Here is a 25,608-nt window from a genome sequence, read left to right on the forward strand (position 1 = left end):
AAACATTAAACCCTATAATGATGATAAAAATATGTTTCTTGACAAGTAACTTACAGGAATCTTTAGAGCGCCAAAGTAGTTGATAGCTTTTTCTTCCTCAATATTGGCTGGTGTTTTATCACTGCCATCATAGCAGGCAACGGGAGGGTCCTGCAAAATATGAAAACATACATTAATTTATTCTGCATGAGAGTAAAGGTACGAAAAGAATACAGCATATCCTACTCGAAGTAGTTTTAAGTTAAAATTATTAAAATTTGCCCCAAGCTGCCCTAGTGGCACTGTCTTGGGTTAGATTTCTCTTGTTTGAGGGTACACTAGGGCACGCTTTTCTGTCTTGTTTCTCTTCTTGTTTTGTTAAAGTTTTTATAGTTTATATAGGAAATAATTATTCTAATATTGTTACTGTTCTTAAAATATTTTATTTTAATTGTTAATTACTTCTCTAATTTCCTTGTTTCCTTTCCTCACAGGGCTATCTTCCCTGTTGGAGCCACTGGGCTTATAGCATCCTGCTTTTCCAACTAGGGTTGTAGCTTAGCAAGTAGTAGTAGTAGTAGTAGTAGTAGTAGTAGTAGCAGTAATAATAATAATAATAATAATATAATTGTACAGTACACTGTGTCGTTAATCCAATATTTTTTTTACCAGAGTATGAGGATAAGGAAGACTAAACTATTGAATGCAATGACCATAGAATGCAAATGCAGAATGAAACTGAAAAAATATAAAACTCTTCAGTTAAGAGCACTAAATAGTGCTAAATTACCTATGATCACAACTAATTTGGTAAAAGGAATGTACTTTTTATACAAAAAATATATTCCCAATCGCAGTAATTGCAGTAGGTTCAAATAAGTATAAACACAATTTGCTTCATATCTATTATGAAAGATTTTTAGATTTTTTTTTTTCGAAAAACATATCTTAAAAAATTCATAAAAGATATAAATGTCAAGACAGCTACATTTACTGTACTGTACATGAAAAAGTACTAATCTAGTATGATTCTATCGTTTGCCTTGGACGAGGTGCAAATGATCCGTGAACAAAATTGTACTGTACTAAGATTTTTATATTTCAGTATTCTATCGTAACTTGAATAGGTTAATAGGGATTATGTCATCATTTCCAGCTTCTTTAAAAGATGTGTAGCAATACATTACTTGCAAGATCTGCATGTATAATAAGTACTCCTATCTGCCTTTTACTTTTTATTCAATTAACTTTTCCTGGCTACCAGTCCAACTTCAGTTCTTCATTTAAGAATAGATCCTTCTGGCTCGTTCAATGAGTCAAGAAATATCACACACTTGATTAAAACATATAAAAACATCATTCCCAACACAATCCTTCATCAAAACATGACAAATTCGAAGATAATTTGTATTTTTCCTAACCATACAAACCTTAGCTATTTACAAAGGGTTTACTTTTAGCGCAGCTGAAATGACGAGCCAATAGTTTTTAACGAGGGTTAATTACCCCCGCGCTAGTTAGCGAGGGGTGGGGAAGGGTAGCTTGCTACCCCTCCCCCCTCCACACACCGGTGACTTGCTTCACTTCACTTAGAGGTAGGACTTGACTTGGGGGTCAGGGATGGCGGGCACATACGTGTAAATAGCTAAAGTTTGTATGGTTAGGAAAAATACAAATTATCTTCGAATTTGTCATTTGTTCCGTAACCGGAATACAAACCACGCTATTTACAAAGGGTGACTTACCCCTTAGGAAGAATGGAAAGTCCCCAGCCTTACTGACTTCGGTTTGCCCGGGGGCTCGATCCCTCAGTGAGCAGCACTAGAGAGAGGGAGCCCCTGTACCTCACAGGTTCCTAGCATTGCTAGGAACGAGTGGCCTACATAAGCAGTGTGAGGAGGAGAGTGTGACTCGTCCTATGAAGTTGACCTTGAGACCTTCAGATAGGAATTCTAGGATAGGACGTTCCCAATACCACCTCGTCAGGGTATGGGAGACGTAACAGTATTAAGCTTAATACTAGGAGCACAAAGAAGCATGGGTTACCTGCAGAGGTCGAGGTCAGCTATGCGAGGACCAGGATGCTGCTTCCCCAAGAGAGGGGAGAATGAAGAAAGAAGTAAGGGTCAGACATACTCTTTCATTCACGCAGACTAAGACCGGGTAACAACGTCCTCAACCTACTGCTACTTGTCCAAAAAGGAGCCTGAGGTTAGACCAGCTGTTGTGCAGCCACCACAGGGCCGATAGAAAACGTATCGAGGCTCCTGTGGGTCACGTCTTGCAGGTAGTGGGCTGTGAAGGTCGTTTGACGCTTCCAGACCCCAGCTTGAAGTACCTGCGTCAGAGAGAAGTTTCTCTTGAAGGCCAGGGATGTAGCAATACCCCTGACATCGTGGGCCTGAGGGCGACGTGACGGAGGAGGGTCAGGATTCAGGGCATGGTGGATAACCCTTCGAATCCAAGCTGAGATGGTGTTCCTGGTGACCCTCCACTTTGTCCTGCCTGTGCTCACAAACAAAGCTCGCACATGAGGACGGACTGCAGCCGTTCTCTTCAAGTAGTACCTCAGACACCTCACTGGGCATAGTAGCAGCTGGTCTGGGTCGTTTGTTACAGAACGGAGACTCGCGATCCTGAAAGAGTCGAAGCGAGGATGCGGCACTCCAGGATTCTGAGTCTTGGCCACAAACTCAGGGACGAACCTGAACGTTACCTCCCCCCATCCCCTTGAATGGGCGATGTCGTACGAGAGACCATGAAGTTCACTAACTCGCTTGGCCGAGGCCAAGACGAGTAGGAAAGCCGTCTTCCAAGACAGGTGGCAATCGGAGGCCTGGCGTAATGGCTCGAAGGGAGGTTGTAGCGGGATGTATACAAAACACAACCCCCACACCCTTGATCACTCTTACTTCCAAAATATCCCACAACACAAACTTTCCCCTTACTTTACTTTAAACTAGACTCTTGGACAGAAGGAAAATGAAAACAAAACATAGCCTTAAACTATGTTAACGCAACCAAAAACAGAACACATATCATTAAACTGACTTAACACTAGAACAAATCACTTATCACCAAACCATCCACCATATGCCATAACCCAGGAACAATCACAATTTATCATAAATTCAATAGACAAAAAAAACACACAAAATTCGCTGTATATATCGGTGCGTGATGGTACCGAAAACTCGCCAACAATCGAAAAAACAATATCCTTTTAATGTACCCAACACCGTCAGTCCACGCACAGTACCAAAAGCACACTTAAGACTAAATAAATTACTTAATACTAAACACCAATCATATTCTGCAACACAAAAAATTAATGCCAAACCAAGAGAACCTCTTGGTTCACACGCAACAGTCCTTAAGCAAGTTGTAGCCTACTGGCACTGGCCAACACTATCGTACGGCCAATTCGACTATGCAATCTTATGCGGTGGTCGTCGTTATCAATTGTCGTGAGAGAAATCCGTATTTTATAGCCGGGTCATCAACGTTCAAAAATTCTGTATTTCAGCAGTCTATTCCTATATTCATTGTCCGGTCCGGGTCGTCATCATCAAGCTAATCATATACAATATACACACGGCTGGCAAACACCACCTTCCAGGCCAAACTAAAACTCCAAGGAGTATAAAGGAATCCAAAGGAGGAACTACGGCTCAGAATATAAAAAAAAGCTTCACAGCCGGCTTTCGAAGAGCAAAAAAAATACACAGCCGACTCCTTCTATCGTTTGATATCCAATGCTTTCGCCCAAGACATTCATCACCACCCTATCCTAGCTAAAAAGGTAAACAAACAACCTCAATTATACCAACAATCTTTCCAACTTCAAACAATCATTCGCTAATTACCCCTTTTTCTTCAGCGCGCACCGCGGACACACAAACACACGCACACACAACCACACATAGCCTACTCTCTTGCGCACGCGCGATCTAGCAAACTAAAGCAAATTAAATTCTTTTTCTTTCTTTCTTTCTTTTTCTCTCTCTCTCTCTCTCTCTCTCTCTCTCTCTCTCTCTCTCTCTCTCTCTCTCTCTCACAAAACTATGCAAATAAACACTTTCTTTCTCTCTCTCTCTCTCTCTCTCTCTCTCTCTCTCTCTCTCTCTCTCTCTCTAATGACAAAGCTATAGCAAATAAAATGTCTCGATTTAACAATACTAAAACAACTCTCTCTCTCTCTCTCTCTCTCTCTCTCTGAGACAAACTAAAGCCAATACTGTAAACAATTTCTCTCTCTCTCTCTCTCTCTCTCTCTCTCTCTCTCTCTCTCTGACAAAACTTAAATAAACACACTCACACTCTCTCTCTCTCTCTCTCTCTCTCTCTCTCTCTCTCTCTCTCTCTCTCTCTCTCTCTCTCTCTCTCTCTCTCTCGATTTGGCAAACAAAAATAAATTAAATTTAAATTAATCCTCCACAAGGTCTCTTGAGAGGCCTGAGGACTCGAACCACGTTCCAAGGAGGGGGTCTCACTTCCGACTGGGGGCAGGTAAGCTCATAGCTACGTATGAGTAAAGAGAGTTCTAGCGATGAAGAAATATCCAAGCCCTTCAATCTGAAGGCCAAGCTTAAGGCTGAGCGATAGCCTTTCACTGCCAAGACAGAAAGGCGCATTTCTTCTCGCAGATACACGAGGAAGTCCGCTATTGCTGGAATAGTGGCATCGAGTGGAGAGATACCCCTTCCACGACACCAACCACAAAAGACTCTCCACTTTGCTTGGTAGACTCCCTCAGAGGACCTTCGCAGGTGCCGAGACATTCTCTCCGCAACCTGTTGTGAAAAGCCTCTCTCCGTGAGGAGACGCTGGATAGTCTCCAGGCGTGAAGCCGAAGCGAGGCTACGGCCCTGTGAGGGACACCGGAGTGGGGTTGTCTGAGAAGCTCGTGTCTTGGAGGAAGCTCCCTTGGGAGTTCTGTCAGGAGTTGCAGAAGGTCCGGAAACCATTCCGCGTGATGCCATAGCGGAGCTACTAGAGTCATGGAACAGTTGACCGACCGATAGTCTGGTCCTGTTGAGCACCCTTCTCATCAGACAGAATGGTGGGAAGGCGTACACGTCGATGTTGTCCCACCGTTGCTGGAAAGCATCTTGCCAGAGTGCCTTGGGGTCCGGAACTGGTGAGCAGTACAGGGGCAGCTTGAAGTTCAAGGCTGTCGCGAACAAGTCCACAGTCGGGGAACCCCACAAAGTCAGGACTTTGTTGGCTATCTGAGGATCCAAAGACCACTCGGTACTCACTATCTGCGAAGCCCTGCTCAGACTGTCGGCGAGCACATTCCTCTTGCCAGGAATGAAGCGAGCTGATAGTGTTATCGAGTGGGTTTCGGTCCACCTCAGAGTCTCTACTGCAAGATGGGATAGCTGTTGCGAAAAAGTGCCTCCCTGCTTGTTGATATATGCCACTACTGTGGTGTTGTCGCTCATCACCACCACGGAGTGACCCGCCAGGAACCGTTGGAACTGCTGAAGAGCCAGAAAGACGGCCTTCAATTCTAGCAGGTTGATGTGTAGGAACTTTTCTGATTCTGACCAAAGGCCTGAGGCCCTCTGGTTCAGAACGTGCGCCCCCACCCTTCTTTTGACGCGTCCGAAAACAGAGTCAATTCCGGGGGGAGGACGAGAAGACTCACTCCCTTCCGCAGGTTCTCGTCGGCCAGCCACCACCGCAAGTCCGTCTGTTCCAGAGACCCCATTGGGATCAGAATGTCCGGGGAATCGGATCCTTGATTCCACCGGGACTTGAGCCGCCATTGAAGGGATCTCATCCTGAGGCGGCTGTTTGGAACCAGACGGGCCAGGGAGGATAGGTGGCCTAAGAGACGCAACCACGATTGGGCGGGGAGTTCTTTTCGCCTGAGGAAAGGTTCCGCCACCCTCCTCAGCCTTGCTATCCGGTCGTCTGATGGAAAGGCTTTGTAGAGATTGGTGTCTATTAGCATGCCTAGATAAACCAGTCGTTGGGACGGCTGCAGAGAGGACTTCTCGAGGTCTACCACGATCCCCAGATCCTGGCAAAGATCCAGAAGCCTGTCTCGGTGCCGAAGAAGGGTCGACTCCGAGTCTGCTAGGATCAGCCAATCGTCCAGGTAACGAAGGAGACGAATGCCGTTCCTGTGCGCCCAAGTCGAAATCAGGGTGAACACTCTGGTGAACACCTGAGGAGCTGTGGAGAGACCGAAACACAGCACCTTGAACTGGTAGATCTTGTTGTCTAGGCAGAATCTCAGGTACTTCCTGGAAGACGGATGGATTGGGATCTGGAAGTACGCGTCCTTTAGATCCAGTGTACACATGAAGTCTTGTGGTCTCACCGCAAGTCTGACCGTGTCTACTGTCTCCATGCTGAACCGGGTTTGTTTGACAAACCTGTTCAGAGCTGAGAGATCGATGACGGGTCTCCAGCCTCCAGTAGCCTTCTTTACAAGAAAGAGTCGACTGAAGAAGCCTGGGGAGCCGTCCACGACCTCCTGGAGAGCACCCTTCTCGAACATGGTCTCGACTTCGGCCTGAAGGGCCAGCCCCTTTGCCGACCCCATGGCATAGGAGCTCAACGACACTGGATTCGCTGTCAGGGGAGGTTGAGATGACGTGAACGGGACGCGATAACCTTGGCCGATCACTGAGACCGTCCAAGCATCGGCCCCGTGTTGCTGCCACCTGCGGACGCAACGCTGAAGGCATCCCCCCACAGGTGGACACGCAGGGGGACTGCCACCCCTAGGGCTTGCTGCCGTGGCCGCCACCCCTAGGAGTCTTGCCTCCCCTGGAAGACTTACCGCCCCTCTTGACCTTGGCTGGAAAGGGCTGGGGCTTAGACACCAATTTCTTAGCTGCCAGTGCCTGTTTGGGAGCCTTACGAGGCTGTTGCTGCTGTTGTGGCGGGGCTGGAGGCTTATAGGGCCGAGTTGTAAGGGCCCTGTGGAGGAGGGAGTCCGTGCTGGATTTCCTCCACCTCTCAGCCGTTCGCTCCAAGTCTTGAGGCTCAAACTGGCTCTCCCCCAGAAGGGAAGCATGTCGGAGCCTACACACATCTACGGCGGGGACCTTCGGATGGAATCTCTTGGACACAGCATCGCGACGCTTCAACACCGAGTTGGCCTACAGGGTGGTAACCTGGTGCGCCAAAAACTCGATGGAGTGGGTGCCCGAGAGCAAGAAGGTCTCTAGGGCCTTCCTATTGGTCTCCTTGGACAAGTCCTCCGATCGCAATAGGATGCCCAGAGATCCTAGCCAGAAGTCCAGCCACGAAGTGGCCTGCATGGCACACTTAGAGACCTTCTCGTGGTTAAGGATCTCTGCCGCCGAGAACGACACCTGGCGGGCAGAGAGTTTCTCAAGGGGAACTCCCTACGCCAGCTCCTCCACAGAGTGATGGAGAGGAAGAGCGAGGTTGTGCTCACCCAGGATCTCGAAATACCTCCTCTGCTGAAGGCGAGGAGGAGGGATGAGCTTGTTCCCGGCAGTGGAACGACTGGAGGAGGCAAGAAGTGCGAGCTGAGCGTTGGCCCTAGCCCTGGCACTCTTCAGCCCCCGAGACCAGGGCAGAGCCGCACTGGTCTTAGGGGCCTTCCGAACGTCAAACACTTCATCCAGAATCGTGTCTTTGCCTTCACGGGGGGCGATGACTGAATCCGTAAGTCTGTTAAGTTGCCTTATCAGCATGTGCAGGCGGGCGATCGCGCGATGGCGAGCTAGAAGAGGGCGAACCATGTTCCTTCAGGAGCGTTGGCGAACGTCGGCGCGCTAGTTGTCGCTGTTGAATAGGCGATACTAAGATCGCCTATGCGCGCTGGCAAGGAGGTGAACGCTGGCGAGGATGTAATCGCTGGCGCGTAGGTGATCGCTGGCGAGCAGAAGGTCGACGCGTGTCCTGTGAGAGGACAGGTGGCGCGGCGCGTTCACGAGCAGGAACGGGAAGATCGCTGGCGCGTTGGCGAACATGTGTTTCTGACACACGCGCAGCACGATGTTGCGTAGCCACAGGACCAGGCAGATGGTGAGCAGGGAGTTCAGCAGGAACGGAGGCGGCCTCGGGGGAGATCGTCGGAACCATCGGTCCTCCGAAGGGGGGTCTCCGTCAAAACACTTCCCTCAGAAGGAAGCTGAGCAGCAGTCGAGACCGAAGGACTCACTTCCCCCTTCGAAGGATGTACGGAAGGAGGAGGAGAGCCTTTAGCACCATCACCAGCAACAGCACCTGCGGCGGAAGGCCCAGCCACGTCGGAGGCCTCTGTCACCACGATGTCGACAATAGACAGAGGGTCTACCTCTGCTACCACTGGCGACTGCTTAACAGCGGCCCCCAACGAGACAAGGTCAATAAGAGCGACCCTGGAGGGCAAGCCCTTAAGCCCCAGGGACGAACAAATCTGTAAAAGATCATCACTGGATAATGCATTATCAATAACCTCCCCCGGAGGAGGAGGGGGAACCGCCTCGCTATGGGAGGCGACGCCCTCTCCCCCCACCGAAGGTAGGGAAACAGAACAAGGGCCTGCGCTCCCGCTCGGACGACTCTCCTTAGGAGGCGGACGAGGGGGAGCTTCGGAGGAGGTTTGGGCGGCGGAAGAAGAGTCCCGAGAACCTTCCTCCTTCAAGGCTAACCCCGGAGGAGAACGGTCTCTCTTGGACTTCTTCTTACGCCGACGGCCAAACCTCTCCCACTGGGAGGCAGACCACTCCCTGCACTCACGGCACATGTTCTCCTGGTCACACCGTCGGCCCCGACATTGAGGGCAGAGGGTGTGAGGATCCGTATTAACGTCCGACATGAAAGTCCCACAAGGACGGCCGGCAACTCCAGGGCATGTACGCATAGTAAAGAAAATAACTGAAGGTCAACTTCCAACCAACACACACGCTGAAAAGAAAAAGCAGAAAATTAAAGGCTGTCACGAAGGCGATGAGCAGACACGTCTGATCACCGCTGAGCCAAAAGTGAAGTGAAGCAAGTCACTGGTGTGTGGAGGGGGGAGGGGTAGCAAGCTACCCTTCCCCACCCCCCGCTAACTAGCGCGGGGGTAATTAACCCTCGTTAAAAACTGTTGGCTCGTCATTTCAGCTGCGCTAAAAGTAAACCCTTTGTAAATAGCGTGGTTTGTATTTCGGTTACGGAACAAACTTTAATTTTGAATGTGAAATAGCACTTGAAGAAAACCTGGACTCTCCTGTTTAATAAACTGCACAATTCCTTGATTATTAAATGTCTTAATACAGTAACTATCTAAATAATCACAGCAAAGCTCCTGAACTGGTGTGATTATTTTGCTTTGATATTTCTTTCACATTAAGGCACAATATTCCTTTGTATTACGACATTTGAAATGTACGTTGTGGTTCCTTTGCTTTATTATATTTAAACCATACAGTACATTGCAGTTAAATTATTTCCTCTTGCTATCGACTGTTCTATTACCTGCTAAGATATAAATTTACGGGAATACAAACTAATATATTGAACTTTGTGTTATGAATTTAAGTACCAGTTTTAACGTTACCCAAATTCATCATACACTGTTAAAAGGTAAAAATACTGGTACAGTACAGTATTTAATTACACAAACTTCTAAAACTTTGTAGTATGCAGAGACCTTATATAAAAAAACTCAAGTAATGTCTGGTTTAACTATCATTTGAATTTTATAATGAGATGCAAGGATACATTTTAATTTAAAAAAATATACAAGACAGAAAAGATATGAGAAAATCTATATCACACTCAGCCTCACATAGCAAAGACAAAAAAAAAAAAAAACATGACAAAGATGAATGATGATGATAGATATGTTTCAAAAGCAGCAGCTCTCAATCATAAACTCTCTAAACACCAAACCACACTAAGTAGCAAGAAATATGGTCATTTGTGCAAAGGAAAACCAAAACCACAAACCACTTCATCTTTGTGTTCACATGAGATGACATTTTAGTTGTTAAAGTAGTCATGCAGAAATGGTAGGAGTGAAGGCACACGTCTACTTAAGAACAACCATGACCCTTCCACTTTTCTAGTTATAGTTATTGATTACAGGGATATTTAAAATAAAGAATAAATTTTCCATAATGGAGTTGGGATCATTGGAAAAGTTACCCACCATTATTCATGAACTTAGGAGAATTAAGCGTCGTTAATAATCAACTTATAATTTGAAAGATTGTTGCACTATACTTCATCACAAAAAAACCTGTGTAATTTTCACCAAAATGTGTAGGTATTTGTTAAAGACAAACCACCTTCACTACACATTACTCAAAATGACTGCACCCACAGACCATTGGACACTTTCTCTATGGGGTCAGTGGTAGCTGCACAGCAAATAAGTTATTCTCAGCATAAGTGTGTATGGGAGAAAAATTAATGATTTCTTCCTACTTCTCTACAGAACATCCCTTCCTGAAATAGGATAACCTTAAACCATAAAAAAATACTGACTATATATGGAGCTCATGTCAATCTTGTTCGAAGTCTACTGAAAGACTGAAGATGATGATATGACATGTGTAATACAATATTGTCGATAGACCCCGTTAGTGTCATTGTTTACTACAGGCATTAATATATAGGAAAGATAGAAAATAGGCCATTTGTTTATTTTTAAGGGGTAACATCAGCATAACCAGGCTCCTGGAGACTAAAGCAATATGAATATCAGGTGAAAATAGAAATAAAAAATTTTATGATTAAAAGACCATTTTCTTTCATGAAACTGCATGATTTTCACAATACAGTACTTCTCTTGAGAGACCTGTTGTATGTCGACTGCGTATTATCGTTGTGTACCCCCTCCAGATTTGGAGTCTTGTGAGCCATGTTATTAATGATAATGAAAGATTTCCTCTTCTGGATTTGTTCGTAATTCCCGTGAGAGTAGTTCAAAGATAAACCAGAATGTACACACTGGTCATGTATCTATGCCTAAGTACCGTAGGCGTCGTTGAGGAATGAGACTGGACCTTCATAGTTTAAACAAACCCCTAGCACCTTGCAATAATCGAGCAGGAGGTTCCTGTGACGGATGAGTTGTGATCTTGACTTTGCCATATGAAGCCAGTGGTCTAGGTCTCTCTAGAGACTTATCCCCATGGCATGTGCCCGTGAGGAGACCAGAGTGAACAGATGAGTGAATACCTGTGGTGCCGTGGACAAGCTGAAACATAGCACCATTAATTGATACACTTTCTCTCTGAAAAGGAGTCTCAAGTGCTTCCTTGACTTCGAGTGGATAGGGATTTGGAATTAGGCATTTTTCAGATCTATGGTCAGCAGGATATAGTTCTTTCTGGTTACCTAAATTACTGTGCTTGGTGTCTATTGACCATCCTACAAAATTTTTCTCCCATAGAAGTAACAGAAGAATTGGAAAAGTGCCAGAGAACAGATTTTTCTTTTATTTAAGGAGGACAGGTCTCAAGAGAGAAGTATTATGAACATCATGCAGTTTCATGAAAAAAATGGAATTTTAATTATAAAACATTTTACTGCTATATTCACCAGATATTCATATTGATTTAGTCTCCAGAAGCTTGGTTATGTCGATGTTACCCCTTAAAAATAGGGCATTCCTTTGAGTTACCTGTTTAGTACATTTAGCGAGAACTGCATCCCTTCTCTTAGATGCAGTTACCCCAAATGGAGGCTGTCTAGTGCAGAACAAATTCTAAGGTCTTCACCCCTGGAAGTAGTAAGTTTTCATACTGCCTCTTCGTCTTTGCATCATTTTGACTCTCTGAAACTGCAAAGTGTGAAACAGTTCCTTACACGTTCGGCAGGTCAAGACCCGAGAACAAAGAGGGAAGATGAGTAAGTTTGTTACTTGATGTTTCCGGGGTTAAATTTGCAACATTCAGGTCGATCGGAAGGGAACTTTGCTCCAGTATTAGCATGTAACTTTGTAAGTTGAAGGTAATTTTGATGACCAACTCAACCTTAAAGAATTTTCTGTATTAATCACTTGCTTATTCAATAACACCAAGCATGTCTCTAGCCTGTTTTGAAAAGGGGTACATCAAATTAATGGTATGTTTTCTGTGGTTCTGGGGAAAGCCTGTCAATTGTACAGTTCCTACCCGATACTTGGGTGCTCGGAGGATCATCATGGCCGTCAATGTGCCTAATAAGGCTCATTATTTATAAAAAGGAGAAACTTCCTCTGGGCCCGATGCTGGCGAGGGAACTCCCGAGATATCTACCGTCCCAGGCCTGTTCAGAGGAGTCTTCAATCATAATAAATACCAGATCGGGTGCTCTGGCACCCTGTCTCGCCCTTTGAATGCTCGGTTCCTGTTTTGGGAAAGTCCTCTAATTCCTCATTCTCTTCATTCGTGAAACATGAGACGAGGCAATGAAAGCTGAACGGAAAGAGCTCTGGTTAACGCGAGTCTGAGACTCGCATTCATAACGGGAAGACGGGAGAGAAGGCTTCGTCTCCTCTGTACTTTAAATCTGTGGAGAGGAATAATACCTGTCTAGCATATCCTACCAAGAGCATCAATATCCAAGCGTGGAATAATGTGGTGGAGAGTCCAACCTTTGTTTCTTACGGGGAGGTTAGTCTTGAAAGTCTGGTGTGAAACGAGGAAAGGCATAAAGGACCAGCTGCCCTTTTCCTCTGTGTAATTCTGTACCAATTTTATACTCTTTCAAAGCTAACTTAACTGACCTAGGTAACAAACATTGTTGTACATAATTTGTCATTATCATCCCTAGAAAGATCTGTAAAGTATAAGTTAGTCTGGTACGATGGAAAACTAATTCCAGATACGTCTATACGAGTTGCTGTTGCTCGCGTAATAATGGCCTCATGTTCTGCCAGCTTGTTTGTTGTTATGGAAGCGCGTTCAGTTTATAAATAAAGGCAGCACATTCAGATGGTACACAAACACGTGTTTGCAGATTCTTTGTCCGAGTCGCCATTAAAGAATGCTTGTCTGTAACTGCTTGAGGAAGCTAGTGTACAGTATACCTCGTTTGTTGGTCTGCGGGTGCAGGGCTAAATTTGCAATCACTCTTGGACAATATGACCAAACCTGGTCTTCCTTGGGCAGAAGCTGGTTTAGTTGCTTCTATCTGAGAAGACTTACCTTCAGGACCTTTATGATTTACCAGGAGGCTGGACTCTTTATGAGCACAAATGGGAGAGTAGTAGGATCTCTCTAAATAAAGCTGCTTCTGTATCTTGGGAAATAGGTTGATCAGTCGCCTATCAGCGAGGGGTCAAAAGTGGGGTACTCTCAGGTGATACTTTCAATATTCTCACCGGAGGGAACTCCTACATTGTGAAGAAGAAAACTCCCCGATCTATAATACCTGAAATAAAGAGATGATCTCCCTTGGTAAGCACACTCATGGGGGGAGATAGGGACCTGTTAAGGTTTACATGACTTTACGAGACTAATGCAAGTCATAAAGTCTCTTGCTCTGGCTGGATAAGAGCTGAAGTGAAAGGATTTGTATCACTATGAAAAATTTCAGGATCACTTAAATGTGATGGATGATAACACATCTACAAAATCATCCTGCTGAAAAATATGGTCGTCATCCTTAGATACCAGGGGTCTCGGGAAACTCCGATAAAGAGGGGTCTGAAAGGGGAGGAAAGATCTGGATTCAAGATAAAAGGCTTCTGCTTCTTTCTCTCAGCAGAGGTAAAAGCAGAAAGGGAACGATCCCTATTTGCCACCTCCTTCCAACTGCTATTATATTTATCCCATTGAGAGGGCAGCCCATCCATACGAAAATCACAAGTACTGTAGAAGAAAAAGAGTATTACTTACCACAACACTCAGGAGACAAAGGATAAGGGTCTACCTCCAATTGGTTCATGAAAAATGCCACATAGGGTGACCAAGGATAGGGCAGATTCTCATAAAAAAAAAAGCCCAAAGCGTAAACCATATCATGGACAGAGGTTGTAGACAGACATTCGACTGGAACGATGACCAGGAGTAAAGTGATGCAAGTTCTGCTGACTCAGCCGCTCCTACCTAGCATGGGTGGGATAGCTGGCTACCATATAATGTTTGTATTCGTTGGAACAAAATGTTTATCGAGATGGTCAGCTTAATAAATACTGTTTGGCAGAATTAAGAGGTTTAGTATTACTAAAATTTTCTCTTTTACAGGTTCTATAGTAGGGATTACTTTGACTCCTATAGAAGGAGAAAATTTGCAGGTTACCAAATTTGTTTAAGTAAAACTTTTAGATGGGTCTCAAGAGGTTAAACATACATCATACGTATATCAAGGCACTTCCCCCAATTATGGGGGGTAGCCGACATCAAACAAATAAAGAGGTTAAAGCATTATGAAAAAGCACATGCAAAACCAATAAGCATCTGGAGATCAACCTACAATGGCTTCATGTTAAAACAGTATTCACAGAGTGGAGAAGCAAAAGGATGAGAAGGGCAAGAAACACCTAACCATTGCAAACACCCAACAGAAATTCTACCAACAAAACAAATAAGCTTTTAAACAAACTTGGAGTCTATATGAATTTCCAGGATTTCTTGAATTTATCAACTGTTCTTGCATCTGTTAATTCCAAAATAAAAAATTCATCAACAAATTATAAAAATAACTCTGTATGATACTGGTACATATATTCACCAAAATATATAATTCTCAAAATATACCATACAAACTATCAGTGTCAGAAAAGTAAGTTAAAGGAATCAATGAATAAAAGCTGTTTAAATAATCCTGTGCAATTATGTAAAAGTATTTGCTCGTGAAACTAAAATGAAATACAAGCTAGTGTAAAGTCTAAAACCTTGACTACTTTGCTAAGACTAAAAGTATAGGTTTAAATTGTACTTGTACAAATCAGACAACCAAGATTCAAGAGACTTAAAAGGCTGAAACAATCATTAAAGGAGAAACACCAATTTCTAAGCGCCACACTTTTCACAAAGAAAAGTTGAAAGCAACAAAAATATGCAGACATTCAAATTAGGGAAAATGCACTGGCAATACTGTACATGAATGAAATTTTCAAAACTAAATAGTTTGATATGGGTTAAAAGTCCTCCAAAGCAAAAATAAATATATAAAAGTGATCATGCTAAGCTTGAAAAAACTACCACACACCTCATTATCTAAAAGTGATGCTCTCTCTTCGTCTGGTCCCTCGGCATAGACTGGTATATTTCTGCGGCGTGGCGGAGGGGACACTCCGGCGGGAGAATCCTACGTAAAAGGTGGAGTAAATGCTAACGCAAATAAAATTCAGTAAGGATTATGTAATCCCCAATGCTTACCATTCTAACTTCTAGAGTCAGTGTGTACTAACTTCTAAAATCATGATCAGTAACAGAGATCACACAAGGAATTCCGAATCTAATCTTTGTATAAAACGTTTGCAATAATATCAATAAAAAAATGTCAATGCTTACATCAGAATTATTCGGATTAGGCAATCCAACTAGGGCTGGCTCCGGGACCAAAACAAAGAACACAATTACTCCCAGCACACCAATAATGAGACCAGGGATGATAAAAGACATCGACCAAGCTGAAGAAACGAAGGCCGAGGCAATCACGGACCCCAGGATGTTGCCCAATGATGTGTGCGAGTTCCAGATCCCAAATACCAAGCCTATAAGAAAGAAAAAAAAAAAACGTAATTGAATACGTATCAAATTCGATTAGCTGTATGTTAATATTTACTGAACTTCATACATCAATACATGACAATATATACAGCAAAATTAATAGTCTTTAGCTATGGTAAGCAGCTTTTAAAGAGGGAAACTTCAAAATTAAACCATCGTTCTCTAGTCTTGGGTAGTGGCATAGCCTTTGTACCATGGTCTTCCACTGCCTTGGGTTAGAGTTCTCTTGCTTGAGGATACACTCGAGCACACTACAGTATTCTATCTTACTTCTCTTCCTCTTGTTTTGTTAAAGTTTTTATAGTTTACTGTATATCAGATATATTTATTTTAATTTTGTTACTGTTCTTAGAATATTTTATTATTTTTTCCCTTTCCTCACTAGGCTATTTTCTCTGTTGGAGCCCCTGGGCTTATAGCATCCTGCTTTTCCAACTATAGTCAAATTTTTTTAGCGAGGCAGATTTTCACCGACTCGCAACGGTGCCCTTTTAGTTCGGAAAAATTTCCTGATCGCTGATTGGTTGGACAAGATAATTCTAACCAATCAGCGATCAGGATCTTTTCCGAGCTAATAGGGCTCCGCTGCGAGTCAGTGCAAATGCCCCTCAATAAAAGAAATTGACTATAGGATTGTAGCTTAACAATTAATAATAATAATAATAATATCACAGAATGTACAAGTGAGTAAAGCATTGTATGTACTTGGCACATGATCCAAAATGAAATTCTAATCATACAGAAAATGTATATGGAATTTCTAGCTCATCTCTACATACAATGCAAATCAATAAACAATTTTTGGCTATTCTCTAATTGCACACTAAATCTCCTGGATGACATAATGGTTACAGATTAGACGAAAGTCGTAAGACACTAACTGCAATGTAGTGGTAAATTGCTAATATTGCGTCACTTGGTTGCAATGAATCGAGATGAGAGAAAATAAAATAAGCCTGAAAGAACTTAAATGTAATATTTACCTAGACTTCCTTTGCTAAACCAGTTTCCCATAACGGTCACCACACCTGGCCACCCAGTCGACTGGACAATACCACTTAATGCCTGAGGGAAAGTTTTCAACAATTTTAGAAATTTCATAAAATGAATAGCAAATAATTTAGGAGGTATTGGCTCACATATCCATATTAAAAAAAAAAAAAAGCTGGATCTTACATGTCCTTGGTAAAAACTTACTAACCCTTTTACCCCCAATGCTATTTGGAACTTTCCAACCATTAACCGCCAGGCGTTTTTTTTTTCAAGCACATTTTGCAATAAATTGCTCTAACAGCCTTAATTTTCGTCATAGAGAGGTCAGGTTGGTCTCATTAATTTGGAAAATGCCTTGAGTTTCTTATAAAGTTATCAAAAATATACAAAAAAATAGTTTTTTGCAAGGACGTACCAGTACGTCCATGGGGGTAAAGGGATGAGTTTTGTGAAACGTACCAGTACGTCCATTGGGGGTAAAGGGATGAGTTTTGTGAAACGTACCAGTACGTCCATTGGGGGTAAAGGGATGAGTTTTGTGAAACGTATCAGTACGTCCATTGGGGGTAAAAGGGCTAATATATATGCCATGATAAGTTCCTCCTAGCTTACACAGCAGTGATGCTTCCAATTCCTTATGGAATGAATAAAAAATAAGCTTTGAAACTGATAAGGTCTCATTCAGAATCACAACTCTATTCCATAACAAAACCATGAAGAGAGATAATAAGTTTCATATCGTCACCCTCATAAACTAACAGCTTAAGTCATTTTCTCCACTTGTTGGGAAATCAAAAAAGAACCCTCTCATTTCCTAATTCTTTATATCATTGTCTTGAGTTTCAATTCATAAATTCTTAACAGAAGAATTTGTGAATTAGAATTTGTTAATTGAAGCTCACCACAATGATATAAAGAATTAGGAAATGAGAAGGTTTTTTTTTTTTTATTTCCCAACAAGTGGAGAAAATGACTTAGGCAGTTAGTTTATGAGGGTGACGATATATAAAATACAGATCCATACCTGAGCTGCCAGATAGAACCAAAGTGCGTGAATATTGAAGGTGTAGCCAAGGCCAAACATCACGTTAAAGACTGCAGATAATATCATGCCAATGCTAAGAAATATTCTTAGATCCATGCGCTCAGCAATGACGCCACTGAAATATAAGCAGGAGCATTTTATGACCAGAATTATCATACTATCAAAATTCTTAAAATTCCATTTAAGCTCCCCATTCATCAGATTGTACATGACGTATGTTGGAAAGCATTTATAGGAGCATTTCCAAAGGCCATAGTTGTTCATTTTAAAAGCAATAATTTTTGCATGTTTCATATTCATATTTCCTCCTACCACAAATAAAATTAAAATATGGTTAAATGTCAAAGTCTAAAGAACTAAATCTGTTACATCAAATATTTCCTCCTACAAGAAAACTGAAATATGGATAAATGTCAAGGTCTAAAGAACTAAATCTGTTAAAACAAATATTTCCTCCTACAAGAAAACTGAAATATGGATAAATGTCAAGGTCTAAAGAACTAAATCTGTTACATCAAATATTTCCTCCTACAAGAAAACTGAAATATGGATAAATGTCAAGGTCTAAAGAACTAAATTTGTTAAAACAAATATTTCCTCCTACAAGAAAACTGAAATATGGATAAATGTCAAGGTCTAAAGAACTAAATCTGTTAAAACAAATATTTCCTCCTACAAGAAAACTGAAATATGGATAAATGTCAAGGTCTAAAGAACTAAATCTGTTACATCAAATATTTCCTCCTACAAGAAAACTGAAATATGGATAAATGTCAAGGTCTAAAGAACTAAATCTGTTAAAATGTTATTTTGATAATAAAATAAATTTTTGAATATACTTACCCGGTGATTATATAGCTGCAACTCTGTTGCCCGACAGACAACTCTACGGTAAAAACTCGCCAGCGATCGCTACACAGGTTGCGGGTGTGCCCAACAGCGCCATCTGTCGTCCAGATACCCAGTACTCAATGTAAACAAAGACTCAATTTTCTCCTCGTCCCACTGCGTCTCTATTGGGGAGGAAGGGAGGGTCCTTTAATTTATAATCACCGGGTAAGTATATTCAAAAATTTATTTTATTATCAAAATAAAATTTTTCAATATTTAACTTAGCCGGTGATTATATAGCTGATTCACACCCAGGGGGGTGGGTAGAGACCAGCAATATATGTTTACACTTTTATGAGCTAAGAGTTTTTATTTCATTTTAGAAGTTATCAAAATAACAAAAACAAAATAAATAGGTACCTGGTAAGGAAGTCGACTTGAACAATTACTCTGCCTTTTAAGTACGTCTTCCTTACGGAGCCTCGCGATCCTCTTAGGATGCTGATCGACCCCTAGGATCTGAAGTATCAAGGGTTGCAACCCATACCACAGGACCTCATCAAAACCCCTAATCTAGGCGCTCTCAAGAAATGACTTTGACCACCCGCCAAATCAACCAGGATGCGAAAGGCTTCTTAGCCTTCCGGACAACCCAAAAAACAACAATAAAAACATTTCAAGAGAAAGATTAAAAGGGTATGGAATTAGGGAATTGTAGTGGTTGAGCCCTCACCCACTACTGCACTCGCTGCTACGAATGGTCCCAGTGTGTAGCAGTTCTTGTAAAGAGACTGGACATCTTTCAAGTAAAATGACGCGAACACTGACTTGCTTCTCCAATAGGTTGCGTCCATTATACTTTGCAGAGATATATTTTGCTTAAAGGCCACGGAAGTTGTTACAGCTCTAACTTCGTGCGTCTTCACCTTAAGCAAAGTTCGGTCTTCCTCACTCAGATGTGAATGAGCTTCTCGTATTAACAATCTGATAAAGTCTGACCAAGCATTCTTTGACAAAGGCAAGGATGGTTTCTTAACTGAACACCATAAAGCTTCAGATTGGCCTTGTAAAGGTTTAGTACGCTTTAAATAGAACTTAAGAGCTCTAACAGGGCATAAGACTCTTTCTAGTTCATTGCCTACGATCTCCGATAATCTGGGGATATCGAAAGATTTAGGCCAAGGCCGAGAAGGCAGCTCATTTTTGGCTAGAAAACCAAGTTGTAGCGAACAAGTGGCTTTTTCTGACGAAAATCCTATGTTCTTGCTGAAGGCATGAATCTCACTAACTCTTTTAGCCGAGGCTAAGCATACCAGGAAAAGAGTCTTAAGAGTGAGATCTTTCAGGGAGGCTGATTGTAACGGCTCCAACCTGTCTGACATGAAGAATCTTAGTACCACGTCTAAATTCCATCCAGGGGTAGCCAAACGACGCTCCTTGGTGGTCTCAAAAGACTTAAGGAGGTCTTGCAGATCTTTATGTTTGGAAAGATCTAAGCCTCTATGCCGGAAGACCGATGCCAACATGCTTCTGTAGCCCTTGATAGTGGGAGCTGAAAGGGATCGTCCTTTTCTCAGGTATAAGAGAAAAACAGCTATTTGAGCTACAGAGGTACTGGTCGAGGATACAGAAACTGACTTGCACCAGTCTCGGAAGACTTCCCACTTCGATTGGTAGACTCTAATGGAAGAAGCTCTCCTTGCTCTAGCAATCGCACTGGCTGCTTCCTTCGAAAAGCCTCTAGCTCTCGAGAGTCTTTCGATAGTCTGAAGGCAGTCAGACGAAGAGCGTGGAGGCTTTGGAGTACCTTCTTTACGTGTGGCTGACGTAGAAGGTCTACCCTTAGAGGAAGACTACTGGGAACGTCTACTAACCATCGAAGTATCTCGGTGAACCATTCTCTCGCGGGCCAGAGGGAAGCAACTAACGTCAACCTTGTCCCTTCGTGAGAGGCGAACTTCTGCAGTACCTTGTTGACAATCTTGAACGGTGGGAATGCGTAGAGATCCAGATGTGACCAATCTAGGAGGAAAGCATCTATATGTATTGCTGCTGGGTCCGGGACTGGAGAGCAATAGATTGGAAGCCTCTTGGTCAGCGAGGTTGCAAAGAGATCTATGGATGGTTTTACCCCAAGTGGCCCAAAGTCTCTTGCACACATCCTTGTGGAGGGTCCATTCGGTTGGAATTACTTGCCCTTTCCGACTGAGACAATCTGCCATGACGTTCAAGTCGCCTTGGATGAACCTCGTTACTAGGGAGATGTCTTGACCTTTTGACCAGATGAGCAGGTCCCTTGCGATCTCGTACAACGTCAGTGAGTGGGTACCTCCTTGTTTGGAGATGTACGCCAAGGCCGTGGTGATGTCCGAGTTAACTTCCACTACTTTGCCTCGAAGGAGAGACTTGAAGCTTTTCAAGGCCAGATGTACTGCCAACAGCTCCTTGCAGTTGATGTGCATGCTCCTCTGACTCGAGTTCCACAGTCCTGAGCATTCCCGACCGTCTAGTGTCGCGCCCCAGCCCACGTCCGATGCGTCCGAGAAGAGAACGTGGTTGGGAGTCTGAACAGCCAGGGGAAGACCCTCTCTTAGGTTGATATTGTCCTTCCACCAAGTCAGACAAGACTTTATCTTTTCGGAAACCGGGATCGAGACCGCTTCTAGCGTCTTGTCCTTTTTCCAGTGAAAAGCTAGATGGTATTGAAGAGGACGGAGGTGTAGTCTTCCTAGTGACACAAATTGTTCCACGGATGACAGCGTCCCTACCAGACTCATCCACAGCCTGACTGAGCAGCGTTCCTTCTTCAGCATCTTCTGGATGGATAGCAGGGCTTGATCTATTCTGGGGGCTGATCGTCTGTTGTTCAGCAACGTCCTCATCAGAGGGTTCCTCATCCGAAAACTGATGAGGAAACGGCAACGGAGTGGGCAACGTCTGGCTCGCTGAGTCCGGTCGCACTGGTGGATGCGTGACGGAGCCGGACGCAATATCATGGAACTGCTGCACAGTCTGTGAACTGTCAACAACCATGGGTGCGCGAGGAAGCACAGCGTCAACCCGAGACTGTCTAGACCGTCTGGGTTGTGCAGTCAACACCCTACCGGGTTGCTGAGGTTGACGCACTGCGTCAAAACAAGTCACCTCTGCTGGTTGTTGAACGTCCTGAACGTCAACAACCACCTCCGAGCGTCGCTTAACGTCAACGTGCGGCTGGCAACCCACACTGGGTCGCATCGGTGGAGGAACCACCTCAACTGGCAGACGCGAGTAGGTTACCTCAGCGTCAACAGGGTGCACAACCGACCGGTTGGAAGGTTGTTGGCCAGAAGGTTCGGTAGCAACCTTCTCCGCATTAAAGTCCTCTATCAAGGACGCAAGCTTGGACTGCATGTCTTGCAGCAAAGCCCATTTAGGGTCTACGGGAGCAGGTGTGGCAACAGACGGGGTTAGCGACTGAGGCGGTACCGCTTACCATCCCTGAAAGCCTTGTTATGCATGACATAATTGTACAGCAAAACTTCAAAGGCTCGAAAACAGCTGTGTTGACCTGTAAACAACTTGGAGCGTCTCCTGGCCAGGCGCCAGGGAGAGTCTACGAGAATTGAGAAGTCTATCTGGGCAGAGGCATGAATTCCCAAGCCGAGAACTTCTCTCGTGTCATATCAGACTCTCGCTCTACAAACCATTTTAAAAGAAGGGAAAGCAAAGGCTGTATCCCCCAAACTCCTCCTGGTGAAAAACCAGTCGCCTAGCCAACGTAAAGCTCTCTAGGAGAGCGAGAGAGCACTAGCTTAAAAACAACGGCTTCGAAGTAGCTAGGCCTAGTGTAAGCTCTGACGTTTAGGCGAACGAGGAGCAGCAGTTACAAAAAGATCCGGACAAAGATCCTTAAAAAAATCATCATGATTTAATTAAAGTCCATAGGAGGCTAAGCAGCTTTAGGCTCCTCTCAGTCCTCAAGGGAATATCAGTAGGAGGGGGAACAGCAACTTCCTCATCTACAGGAACCTTGTCCGATAAAAGCTGAGTCTCAAGCAAGGGAGAGACCTACCGTGGTGGCAATGCTTTACAAGCAGAGTCCACACTCACTGGTGCATTAGTAGCGGACCAGAACGCAACGTCATGTAACTGCTTGACAGTCTGTGAACTGTCAACAACTGAACTGTCAACCACAACAGGTGCGTGAGGACGCACAGCGTCCACTCGAGAATGCTTTGACTGCCTAGACTGAGCAGTCAAAACAACTCTAGAATGCGGAGGTTGACGCACAGCGTCAAAACAAGTCAACTCCGATTGTTAGTGAACGTCTTGAACGTCAACAGGAGCATCAGCAAGTGGCCTAACGTCCAAATGCGGCTGAAAAACCACACGAGACCGCATCGAGTGTGGTTCTAAACAACCTGACTGACGTGACTAAGCTACGCCAACGTCAACAGTAAGCACAAAGGAACGTTAGGTTGGCTGAAAGCCAGGATATCGATGAGATAAACGGCTAGACTCAACGGACTAATCGGCAGAATAGTCTTCCATAAGGGAGGCAAGCATATACTGCATGTCTTGCCATACAACCCATTAAGGATTAACGGAAATGGTTGTGGTAAGAGACGAGGGTAACGTCTGTGACCGCAACACTTTGCCAACAAAAAAAGACTCTCGGAGTCTGTGTTACGCTTTTGTTAGGCGGCGAGCAGTTATCCGATGACTGCATAGGGTCAGAGCTGTCCTAATGGTTGTAACCAGGACGCTGGACCTGTCCTGAAAGGACTGACTTTCGCTTAAGGGCTTCGAAACCTTGTGACAGGTTTCTTATGCGAAAAGCCTTCGGATGACGAGGAGAAACAACGTCTCTCTCGTCTTATGGTAGGGGAGATCTTGGTAAGATACACCCGATACCATAGAGGGAAAACGTCTGTTCGTTGATCAAGGCCTCTCGAACCCATAAGTCGTTTGACATTACTTCTCCCCTGGGCTTGGGAGCATGCAAGAGGTCCCGGACTAGGTGAACGACAGGCACGAACAGACGAACCCTCGGACGCAACACTGTAACACTTTGCGCATATCACTTTATCACTTCGATTTTCTGTTTTGCACTTATTTCACTGAAATCGAAACTTTTACTGATTTCTACCTGAAACACGCAATTCTACCCTTCATTAAAAGGTAGTAATTGCGAAATCAGTCGTATAATGCAAGCTCATTAATACCAGCAAAAAACAGAAAACATATTTTAAGATAAAAAAATCAGTGGCTGGGAAAGAGACTAAACACTAGTTCATATAACTACGTTTTCAATCTCTCACCGCACATAGCCTGGGGACGAGAATAAAAAAACTAAAAACGTTTTATCCTTCCTCCCCGTACAGCGACTAGGGACGAGAGTAACTCGAGAACAACTTTACCCGCTTGAACGGAACGTTTTCTCTCCTCTCTCTCCCTCCGTCTCTATCTCTCTCTCTCTTTCTCTCTTGATTTCGCACCTAAGAGAAGAGCCCAATTATATTTCGTCAAAAAAACATGTTATTTGACTAAAGGAAAAAACTGAAAGGTTTTTCAAATAAATAGTTCCTTTAAAATAGAATTTAAAACATTTAAGCTAAGAAAGAATGAACAAAACGTCAGAATCGATTTACTCTTACTGCAAAGTGAAACCGTGATACACTCTCTCTCTATCGTAACGATAGAGCGCATGTTGAACGTCCTGAACGTCAACAACTGCGTAGCATAAATAAACTAAACGTTAGTTCATCTTTGAAAACAGTACGAAGACTATCAAAGAAATTCTTTCATAAAAATGTTATTTTCATTAGTAAAATAAATTTTTGAATATACTTACCCGATGATCATGTAGCTGTCAACTCCGTTGCCCGACAGAAATCTACGGTCGGGATACGCCAGCGATCGCTTATACAGGTGGGGGTGTACTCACCAGCGCCATCTGTGGTCAGGTACTCCAGTACTTCTTGTCAACAAGACCTCAATTTTCTCCTCGGTCCACTGGTTCTCTATGGGGAGGAAGGGCGGGTCATTTAAATCATGATCATCGGGTAAGTATATTCAAAAATTTATTTTACTAATGAAAATAACATTTTTCAATATTAATCTTACCCGATGATCATGTAGCTGATTCACACCAAGGGTGGTGGGTGGAGACCAGTATACATGTTAACAAAGAAGCTAAGTATCCCGTATTTCATTTTTATTAGTTATTCAAAATAACAATAAAAAATAAATAAGTAAGTACCTGGTAAGGAAGTCGACTTGAACCATTACTCTGCCTTTAATAAGTACGTCTTCCTTACTGAGCGTAGCGGTCCTCTTAGGATGCTGAACGACTCTTAGGTGGCTAAAGTATAAAGGGCTGCAACCCATACTAAAGGACCTCATCACAACCTCTAACCTAGGCGCTTCTCAAGAAAGAATTGACCACCCGCCAAATCAACCAGGATGCGGAAGGCTTCTTAGCCGACCGTACAACCCAAAAACAACAATAAAAGCAATCAAGAGAAAGGTTAAAAAGGTTATGGGATTATGGGAATGTAGTGGCTGAGCCCTCACCTACTACTGCACTCGCTGCTACGAATGGTCCCAGGGTGTAGCAGTTCTCGTAAAGAGACTGGACATCTTTGAGATAGAATGATGCGAACACTGACTTGCTTCTCCAATAGGTTGCATCCATAACACTCTGCAGAGAACGGTTCTGTTTGAAGGCCACTGAAGTAGCCACAGCTCTCACTTCATGTGTCCTTACCTTCAGTAAAGCAAGGTCTTCTTCCTTCATATGAGAATGAGCTTCTCTAATCAGAAGCCTGATGTAGTAAGAAACTGCGTTCTTAGACATAGGTAGCGAAGGCTTCTTAACAGCACACCATAAGGCTTCTGATTGTCCTCGTAAAGGTTTTGACCTTTTCAGATAGTACCTAAGAGCTCTGACTGGGCAAAGTACTCTCTCCAGCTCGTTACCCACCAAGTTGGATAGGCTAGGGATCTCGAACGATTTAGGCCAAGGACGTGAAGGAAGCTCGTTTTTAGCCAAAAAACCGAGCTGCAAGGAACATGTAGCCGTTTCCGATGTGAAACCTATGTTCCTGTTGAAGGCGTGGATCTCACTTACTCTCTTAGCTGTTG

General features: G+C 43.6%; 1 protein-coding gene across 2 annotated transcripts in view; it reads right to left on the reverse strand.

Annotated features, from left to right (window-relative positions):
* Window positions 1–25,608, reverse strand: part of LOC137648923 (glucose-6-phosphate exchanger SLC37A2-like) — a 115,864-nt gene that overhangs the window by 31,454 nt on the left and 58,802 nt on the right. Inside the window, exons 4-9 of one of the 2 annotated variants that reach the window (XM_068382114.1) lie at window positions 17,629–17,764; window positions 16,595–16,676; window positions 15,393–15,595; window positions 15,088–15,186; window positions 14,479–14,532; window positions 55–150 (exon numbers count right to left, since the gene is read on the reverse strand). In XM_068382114.1, coding sequence (XP_068238215.1) covers window positions 55–150; window positions 14,479–14,532; window positions 15,088–15,186; window positions 15,393–15,595; window positions 16,595–16,676; window positions 17,629–17,764 — 670 coding nt within the window. The remainder of the gene's footprint in view (window positions 1–54; window positions 151–14,478; window positions 14,533–15,087; window positions 15,187–15,392; window positions 15,596–16,594; window positions 16,677–17,628; window positions 17,765–25,608) is intronic. The other variant, XM_068382115.1, reaches the window with a different exon arrangement.

Source organism: Palaemon carinicauda, chromosome 10, assembly GCF_036898095.1.
Source record: "Palaemon carinicauda isolate YSFRI2023 chromosome 10, ASM3689809v2, whole genome shotgun sequence".
Classification (NCBI taxonomy): domain Eukaryota; kingdom Metazoa; phylum Arthropoda; class Malacostraca; order Decapoda; family Palaemonidae; genus Palaemon; species Palaemon carinicauda.